We start from the raw sequence: 10323 nt of genomic DNA on the forward strand, positions 1-10323 counted from the left end.
ACCCATTTTTGGAACCATCGTCTCAAACCGGTATGGATTCAAGCACTCAGTTTCACCATTGATTGTATGCACAATTTAAAAATAAAGACTACGTCTATGAATGACATGTTGGAATACAGAAAAGTCATAGTGTATTTGTAATTTTGGATTCAAGGTCTCAATAGAGGACCCTGAGGTCCAACCAACAGTTCAAAACAAACCTACTTCAAAATGAGGTCCTGCAATAACTCTCCAAGTAACTTCCGAGGATAAAAAGAGGCAGATCTTACCTTCGTAGATAGCCTTGAAACCTTGAGCACTCACAGCAAAGTCTGTGGTGAAACAAAGTGTGAGGATAGATCCTGTGCTCACAATAGATGATGGCAGCTGAAATCCAGACAACCTGTACAAATAAAAAACCCCACCAATGTTATAAATAATAAAAAATAAATAAGCAGTAGTTTTAAAATTAATGATAACTTGGAATCTCTCATGATGTTTCTGTGTATAATACCACTGTGATAATATAGCCAGACATTTGGAACGCCAACATTTTTGTGGATACTATTGCTTTAGTATCCTAAAGACTCCTTGCAAATACTAACACATAGTATTAAGCATGGCCAACTTCTAGAGAATTTATGTTCTTTTCTTTCACCTATGGATTCTCATATGACCAGGTATACCAGAAGAATCTACGTACAGTTTTTAAAGAAAAGAAATTATATTTCATTATTTTCCTCCCTCTCTCATTCACTCCTCTTCTTTCTTTCCCAAACTATTTTCTGACCTCCACATGCCTTAAATCCCCACCTCACTCACCCCATTAAAGTCCATCCTATACCCATGTCTCACCTTGGGCACTCGTTCTAGCTATTGCAATTTAACTGTGGCTGGGGAAAAGGGCCTAGACTGAGGGTGGAGAGCTGTTGAGAATCCATTTTTCAGGGCTGAGCTGGTGAGCAGAAGAGCTGTAAATTAACACAGTGTTTCAATAGTCTGGGAGTTCCTTCCTATCCAATTCCCAATCAAAAGAAGAGAGAAATCTATTATCTGACTCCCAGAGAGCCCGCAATAGCAGGCAGTCTTCTCTCTCTCTCTCTTTTGCAGTCTAAGAAAAACCGAGGGATAGTAAGTGGGGAGACAGGGATTCTTCCCTTTTCTTTCTCTCCACGCATCAAGGTTGTAGGACTCCTCTTGCCCTTCTACTTTCTTGGAAGAGGCTTGAGTTTTAGTCTGGTGAGTGAGTGGGAACTCAATAGTGCAGGCTGAGCTAGTGAAAATCAAAGCTTCTGCTCAGCTGGGCACTGAGCTTGCAGTACCTGCCAGGTAACAGCAGTCTGGTTGTCCAGCAGCCCATTCTTAGCCTACTGACTGCCCCTCCAATTATCCTCCCACACCCCAAAACAAGTATTCAAAAATAGAATCTTTCACTGTATCCGTTTGGCGACACCTGTCTACTGAGACTACAGAGACCATCTGTCTATATATCAAGGTTCTTTTAGTGTGCCCCTTGCCATACTAGTCATTGCTTTTGCAGTCACCAATTTCTCTGTGTCTTATGCAGTTGTGGTCATATTGCTAGTGCTTAATAAATAAATACATAAATTTTAAAATGATTCTTCAGTGAAATCAATTCTAACACAGCTAAAGAAATTAAGTATAATCCTGCAAAACATTAATAAAGACGAACATTGGGAATAAAGTATCAGAGGGGTAGGTGTGTTAGTCTGGATATGTAACAGCAGCAAATAGTCCTCTGGCACCTTATAGACTAACGGGTGTATTGGAGCATGAGCTTTCGTGAGTGAATACCCACTTCGTCGGATGCATGCATCATGCTCCAATACATCCGTTAGTCTATAAGGTGCCACAGGACTCTCTGCTGCTTTTATTGGGAACAAAGACATAATAGAGACAAGTCTCAGATTCCCTTAATACAAGGAAAAAGTAGTGCACACAAGTCAGAGCTCCAGATATACTTCAAATGTTTGTCATGTTATAAGACACATTTCAGATAAATATTCAAAAGTATTCTTTCCTCTTAATACATATGCTAAATAATACCAACAAAATTATGTAAGTTTGTATTCTTGGCTGTTTACTTGCTACACCTATAGAAGTCAGCTTGGTAGAAAGTTAATAGAACAGTCGTTTTACGACTTTAGATAAACATGACTTGTCCCTCTTGTCTAATTAGCCTTCACACCTTCTTATGAATATCAGTATTTAACATAAGCTTGCTACCAAGTAGCAACTCTTTACATTCATTTTGAGATCTAAGGGCTGCTCACCAATACCAATATTTTGATATAGATAAGGACCAAATAAAGGATGAAAAAATGACTAAAACTTTGTTTTGCCATCCTTTTTATATTTTAAAACACTAAGAAATATGTTTCACTGTCATACTCATTTCATGCCAGGTTAGGAACATAAGAACGGCCATACTGGGTCATATCAAGGACCCATCTAGCCCAGTATCCTGTCTTCTGACAGTAGCCAACTCCAGGTGCCCCAGAGGGAATGAACAGAACACGTAAACATCAAGTGATCCATCCTCTGTCACCCATTCCCAGCTTCTGGCAAACAGAGGCTAGGGACACCATCCCTGCCCATCCTGGCTAATAGCCATTGATGAAGGAAATCTTAGAAAAATAAAGTGCAAATACTTGGTTACTCAAAATTAGTGCTAGATGATGTGATAATTTCGAGCTTGTGCAAAAGGGGCTTGATTCAAGTGTCAATGAAATCGGTACAAAGGATTCCATCGACTTCAAAGGAGCTGGACTAAGCATCATCCCACCACCCTCTGTTCAACACCAACCTTAAGAAATGTTGCCAGTCTTCTGGCAATAATCCACCATGAAAAACAAATGTTTATATATTTTTTAAAATTAGTGAGAGTAAGCAGCTGGGTGGTTAACTGCACTTTGTGCCTTTAGAAGTTTCCCCATGACTTTTTTCAGAAATGGGTTTCATAGTTCTGTCATAGCTTAATACATAGTTAATAATACATGGACAGAGAGAGAAACAAAGCTGTGATAACATTGTACTCCTCTAGTACAAATGCACTGTAGGAGGGGCATAATGGGACTCAGTTGGGGCCACCCTCTCATGCAGCACCCCAGGGCCAGAACTGTTCACGGGAGATCCCACCTCCAGGCCTACTTGGAGCCATGGGACATTTTGCCCCTCTCACAGCCCTATGGGCTTTTGGAAAGAAATTGCAGTGAGAAGCCCGCCAGAGATGGAGCCAGCACAAGGCAGCTGCAGAAAACAGTTCAGGCAGGGACTGGTGGACACTGGTGATGTCATCACACTATTTTCTGCACTTTTCACTCTGCACAGTTTGAAGCAAATATTTGTTCTCTTCCCTCCCCACCCTCAATCCCCCATGGTCTCCAGACTCCTCCATTTCTTTGTCTTTGCACCTCGCTAATCCCCTCCTGACATAAGCCCACTAAAAGGCTGTATATAACAAATGGAAACCAAAACTAAAATGGAGCTAACGTGATGTTTGCTACCATCACACTGTTGGCTCTCTTGTATATTCTCTTTTTTTCCCCTACCCTTTCTCTTCTTTATTTAGATTGCAAGCTCTTTGGGGGTAGAGATTGTTTCTTATTTTATGTAATAAACTTGATAAGTAATAATTATAATAGTACTAGAGTACACTGTCATGACTACAATACAATTATTTTTTATTGATGTTTGGAAATACATTTTTGATCTGGTGCACCAATCTTTCCCTTTCGTCCAAAACAGTTAAAGTTTTATTTTAGTGTTTTGGCACCAATTCCCATAAGTATTATTGTCAGTATGATGAAAATGTTACTGGAATGGATTACCTAGGGAGGTGGTGGAATTTCCTTCCTTTGAGGTTTTTAAGGTCAGACTTAACAAAGGCCTGGCTGGGATGATTGGGAATTGGTCCTGCTTTGAGCAGGGGGTTGGACTAGATGACCTCCTGAGGTCCCTTCCAACCCTGATAGTCTATGATTCTATTATTCTAATAGCTTGTGGATCAAATTTAATATTTCCTGAAATTTAAGGGAAAAAGGAGAATACATGGGGAAAAATATCACACTGACCCTGTCATAAACAGCTAGTAGGAGTTAATAGAACAGAAGTACTTTATATCTCTTTTGACTGTAAAGGGTTAACAAGTTCAGTAAGCCTGACTGTCACCTGACCAGAAGACCAATCAGGGGACAGGATACTTTCAAATCTTGAGGGAGGGAAGTTTCTGTGTGTGCTGTTAGTGTTTGGTGGTTGTTCTCTCTGGGTTCTGAGAGTGACCAGATGTGCAACCAGGTTTCTCTCCAATACAGGCTCTTATCAATTCAGAACAGTGAGTATTACGTAGATAAGGCAAGTTAGGCTTATGTTTGTTTTCTTTATTTGCAAATGTGCATTTGGCTGGAAGGAGTTCAAATTTGTATTTTGCTGAAAGGATTTTCATTTGTACTTGAATACTTAGGCTGGGAGGGTATTCCCAGTGTCCATATAGCTAAAAAACTGTATCATCCATTCTTAATGTACAAAAATCATTTTCAGGTTTTTCTCTACTATTAATTAAAAGCTCATTCTGAGTTTACAGCAACCTATGATATGTTTTTATTTATTCGGGTGTTGAACGACCCCAAGGGACAGCAGATCTGGATTCAACAGGGAATATAAAACCCGGTAGGATGAAACGGACGGCCAAAGGGAGGAGAGGAAAGGCTGAATTTCTCTCGTGCTGTCAGGATATTTCCTTCGCCAAAAGAGGAAAGAAGGAGGGAGGAAGTGTGAATTTCCACTCTCTGTATTTGTGTTCAAGGAGTTCTGGATCACCAGGACACCTTGCCAGGATACCCCAGGGAGGGATAGCCTAGAGGGAGACGGCAAAACGAGTGGGGGAAGGGTTTACTTATCTGATGTAGTTTAAAGATTCAGAGGGTCTGGTCTTTGGCGAGTTACCCGAGGCAACGGCTTTGGGACCAGAGTGTACCAGGCACTGGAATTCCTGGTTGGTGGCAGCGCTACAGGTTCTAAGCTGGTAATTAAGCTTAAAGGAATTCATGCTGGTACCCCATCTTTGGACGCTAAGGTTCAGAGTGGGGAATTGTACCATGACAGACCCACAGAATAATAAAACAAGGCTGACTGATCCTATGGCTTCTCAGAACACCGTAGACCAAAATTCAACAGAAATGAAACTTTTCCCTATTGAAACTGAATATTATGCAAGTGATGCAATTTTCTCCCAAGAGACAGTAATGGTTTGATCTCTATTCAGACACCTCATGGTGAAAGAGCAGAATCGAAATTGATTTTCAAGGGGTAAAAAATATCCCCTTAAACAGACATACCCCCTTCATTGCAGGTTGGCTTGTATTGCACCTATGAAGATGAGGTACATGGTAAGATTAGAAGGAAAAGATTGTGCCAGCTTTGCATATATTTCTCTCCCTCCCCCACAAACACACACACTTTGTATTACTCCTTAAAGGGTTTTAAGAAAGGTTTGGCCCAGAAGTACAGAATGTTGTACTTCTGCCATTCAACAAATTAGCGGGACAAAATACATTAGAAATACTTCAGAATATTTTGTAGGGAAACCACTGTAGGCAATGAGATTTAATATCACAAAATTCAGATCTAGAAAGAACAGACATTTTTCCCCATAAGAACCCTTCCACTTGTTAGCTATTGCTTACTTTGGGTGTCACAACGTTTTGCACATTCCTTTTATCATACACAAAATCACATACTGTATAGTGCCCGGTTAAAGGAGCAGGAGTGTGGGTTTGTTATACCCAGACCTTGAAATGTTAAAACAAACAAACAAACGTCCTTTTTACCATCACACATCTTCAAAACATAGTTCAGGAACAGGAAAAAAAATCATATGCAGAATATACCTGATTGACTTGTCTATCAGCATACAGCAGTAGGTGGTTTAACCTGTACAGAAATGGCACATGAATCCTGAATTAAACCTAAGTTTAAAAGACAAGGGTTTTATGCTTTTTTCTCCATTTAATAAATCTGGGCATGAGGATTGTTTGCTATCTTCCCAGCTATTACTTCAGGGGGGGATGTGGCATGGGAAGGGAAGAGAGAACGAATTGGTTTTCATTTTGTATTAAATTTGGAGGCACTCACAATGACGTGAGTCATATCGAAGTGTCCAGTTCACCTACAAAGAGAGAGGAACAGTCATCCACAGTAAGGGTCCCATCCTGAAATGAGCTCCACACAAGGGCACCCTGAAATTATGTGGAGCCTCTCTTACTTCAAAGAAACAAGTTGCAGGAATGGCCCTTAGGCAAAGTTTCCTACTACATCCTTTTCCCTATGAATAACCATAGAAACATAAAATCGTGGGACTGGAAGGGACCTCAAGAGGTCTTCTGGTCCAGTCTCCTGCATTCAGATCAGGACTAAGTATTATCTAGACCATCCCTGACAGGTGTTTGTCTAACCTGCTCTTAAAAATCTCCAGTGATGGAGATTCCACAACCTCCCTAGGCAATTTATTCCAGTGCTTAACTACCCTGACACGCAGTTTTTCCTAATGTCCAACCTAAACCACCTTGATGCACTTAAGCCCATTGCTTCTTGTCTGATCCTCGGAGGTTAACAAGAACAATTTTTCTCCCTCCTCCTTTTAATAATCTTTTAGGTACTTGAAATCTATTATCATGTCCCCCCTCAGTCTTCTCTTCTCCAGACTAAACAAACCCAGTTTTTTCAGTCTTCCCTCATAGGTCATGATTTCTAGACCTTTAATCATTTTTGTTGCTCTTCTCTGGACTTTCTCCAATTTGTCTAAATCTTTGCTGAAATGTTGTACCCAGAACTGGACACAATTCTCCAGCTGAGGCCTAATTAGGGCAAAGGATAGTGGAAAAATTACTTCTTGTGTCCTGCTTACAACACTCCTGCTAATGCATCTCAGAATGATGTATGCTTCCCCCTCCCCCACCCAAAAGTGACCCACTATGAGCCCCAGATCCTTTTCTGCAGTACTCCTTTCTAGGCAGTCATTTCCTATTTTGTGTGTGTGCAACTGTTTGTTCGTTCCTTCTTGAGTAAAGTACTTTCAATTTGTCCTTATTGAATTTCATCCTATTTACTCCAGTCTATGTCTCTAGTTTGTCCAGATCAGTTTGAATTTTAATACTATCCTCCAAATCACTTGCAGCCTGTCCCAGCTTGGTATCATCCGCAAACTTTCTGAGTGTACTCTCTATGCCATTATCTAAATCATTCATGAAGATATTGAATAGAACCAGATCCAGACCTTGTCCCTGCAGGACCCCACTTGATATACCCTTACTGATGCCCTTCCTGATGGCTCTGTGCTATTACATCAGACAAGTGAAATTATGTAAAAACAAATTAGCCTTTTTTTTTTTTCAAAACCCAGTAAAAGTATTCAGATTTCATAAGAACATAAGAAGGGCCATACTGGGTCAGACCAAAGGTCCATCTAGCCCAGGATCCTGTCTACCGACAGTGGCCAATGCCAGGTGCCCCAGACGGAGTGAACCTAACAGGCAATGATCAAGTGAATTGATAAGCCCTTGTCCTCAATGGAGAGTTAACTCACACTTAAGTCAAGTGTTGCCCCTGATTTTAGTCTCCACACACAAAAGTCCTTGACCTGAGTGTGGTGGTGCTTTTTACTCAGATTGGCTGGGGGTACTGACGACAGCTCAAATTTAGCACAAATCAGAGTCTCCACAATCACTGTATGCTGTTAAGTGTTATTTCAGTGTGGTTGCTCTCACTTGAGCTAGGCTAACTCAAGAGTAGTTAACCTGAGGGCAGATAACCCAAATTAGGCTATGTCTTCACTGCAGAATTAAGTTTCTCTATTGTGTTACTTTATCACATTCACCAGGTAACCTCCATGTTATTTAATAATTCAGTCTAAAAAGAGTGATTCCGTAAAATGCATTCTTTTTGTACAACATGATTAATACAAAAAGTAACAAACATTAAATACTTTATTTCCAAGATAAGTAAATTATGCAAACTACAATAGAGTAATCAAACATAAAAATAATGGCCCTGATTTTGATTTCACACCAGTTGAAAACTTTCTTTAGTAGAGTTACTCTGGAATTGCACCAGTATAAATGAAAAGAGAATCAGGAACAACATGCCTGGTTCTCCATTGTGTTCCTCCACTTTAACCAGGGCTGTCTCCAGGCACCAGCCGAGCAAGCTTGTGCTTGGGGTGGCAGATTGTACGCAGCGGCATTCCGCCCAATCCTAGAGTGGCACGGCAGGTTTGGGTTTTTTTGGTTCCTTGATCTGGCTGCCCTGTAGGGGGCGGAGGAGGGGAGCGCCCTGCAGCTGCGCCCTGCAACCCACGTCCTTCTCTCCCAGCCGACCAGAGAGGCACACAGCTCTCCTGGCAGTGACGCGGCAGTTGGGGCCACGGGGCGAGTGCCCCGCTGAAGCCCTGGCTGCCTCCCCGTCTCTCTTTCCCCCCCCATTAGACTGGGCGTGCACTCTGCAGTACAGGGAGTCCCCTTTCACTCTGGCTCCGGCTGCCCTGTAGGGTTTTTTTGTTTTTTTTACCCTGCTTTGCCTGCAGCTCCGGCCGCGCTGTGTTTTTTTTTTCCTCCTACTTTTTTTTTTTTTTTTTTTGCGCTTGGGGCAGCAAAAAAGCCAGAGCCGGCCCTGACTTTAACAAGCTGAAATAATTGGAGTCACATGGACATAGAACTGGATTAAGGCCCAAACCTTAATCTTGTCTACCAGCTAGGTGACTGATCACCAACGTGCTTGAAGGCAATCCTCTTTATTCAGTGACACAACTCCACGTGCCTCTTCAAAACAGATTATGAGTTTCTGCAATGTCCTCTCCTCACTCTTCCTATGTGAGAAGCTAAATCATTTAAAGCTACAGTGCCCAATATCACTTCTTCCTTTCCCAGCCAAAATTTAACAGTCAAGAACCAATATTTTATGTAACACACAATTCTAAATACTTATAACCAGGCTAGCACTGAACTTGCTATCAGCGTTCAATTAAACTCTAAAGTGTCTTCCACTGTCACTTAGACTACGAGGTCTTCCTTGACATATCAACACTACTGGTTCAGGAGGAAGTGAGTCTATTTGTTCTGGTAATGGTATGTCCTTGGGCTTGATTGTCTTATCCAGTGGTGGCAGTTGCTTGACTGAGACCTTCTCAGTTAAAACAGCCAGTTCACTGTCCCTTATCTTCCTCCCCTCTGGAAGTCGGAGAAGCTGTGTTGCCTAATCCTTATCACTATTTGTCTGTCTGGGGTGACAACAAAATAAGACCATGGGGCAACCTAATGTGACAACACTGCTGTTTGCAACCACTCGTTTATATCAGTGATGAACACTGTGTCATGTTCATTAAGTGTGGCAGCTCCCAGGACCCCAAGTCACATTGCTTTCAAGTTGACAATCCATTCATCTTCTCCTGCTACGGTGTCTAATTTTCTCCTATGAAAACCTCATTTGAGCTTGTGGTGCTGTGGTCAACCTCTTTGTCCACACAGTAAATACTGGTGCTTGCAAAGCGATATAATCCATCGCATTTCTTGTCTCTTTTCCTATATATGCCAGGCATTGTCCTGGTTGTTAAAGTGTGTACAGCTCTGTGCACTGTTCTTGCTTGACTCTCACTTTGAGCTCCACATGCCTCTCTGCTTCATATCCTTTTTCCTGTGGTTATTTTGGATTCTCAGTCATGTCTACAATATCAGAGCACTGTCCGTGTACCATAGGCTTCATTCTGCATGATTTCTATTGCATAGCAAATTCCAACTGCTTTGTCAGGGGTTAATTCTGGGTCCCCTAGTAGTATCTGAGCTATTTGTTCCAGATTCTGGTCACAGTCTGGTCTCTTATCAGGGACCTGGATTTGCAAGACTAATCTAAGGCTGAAGAGCCCAGTTACAAATGTTATGTTCATACTATACACACAGAGAAGTTCAATAAAAACATGAAATACTCTTGCAAAGTAACACTACTGTCATAGTAATCTTCCTCGATTTGAACCTTAGCGTTCAAATATAAGGTACTAGCATGAAGTCCTCTAAGCTTAATCTCCATCTTAGATCTGATAGGCTGCCACCAGGTCAGGAATTGATATGGCCTGACCCCCTTTCCTCTCTCTGGTGTCCCCAACCCTCCCCTGGGGGGACCTCCAGATAACCGGTTTCTTTGCTTCCCAAGAGATAAGCGTTCTTTTCCCTCAGGACAATTGAGATGCAAAATACCAACAGCTTGGCTTTGTCTTTCCCCGTTCCTGCCTTCCCGTGAGGGAGACAGATACCTGATACAGAGGTTTCAATTTCTCTG

The 10323-nt window shown here is 41.6% G+C and overlaps 1 protein-coding gene across 1 annotated transcript in view; it reads right to left on the reverse strand.

Moving 5' to 3' along the window:
* CSMD1 (CUB and Sushi multiple domains 1) overlaps nt 1-10323 on the reverse strand; it is a 2093217-nt gene that overhangs the window by 1488476 nt on the left and 594418 nt on the right. The window contains exon 3 of the mRNA XM_075063712.1: nt 270-382. Within this exon, the coding sequence (XP_074919813.1) occupies nt 270-382 (113 nt within the window). The remainder of the gene's footprint in view (nt 1-269; nt 383-10323) is intronic.

The sequence above is a fragment of the Chelonoidis abingdonii genome, chromosome 3 (genome assembly GCF_003597395.2).
Source record: "Chelonoidis abingdonii isolate Lonesome George chromosome 3, CheloAbing_2.0, whole genome shotgun sequence".
Classification (NCBI taxonomy): domain Eukaryota; kingdom Metazoa; phylum Chordata; order Testudines; family Testudinidae; genus Chelonoidis; species Chelonoidis abingdonii.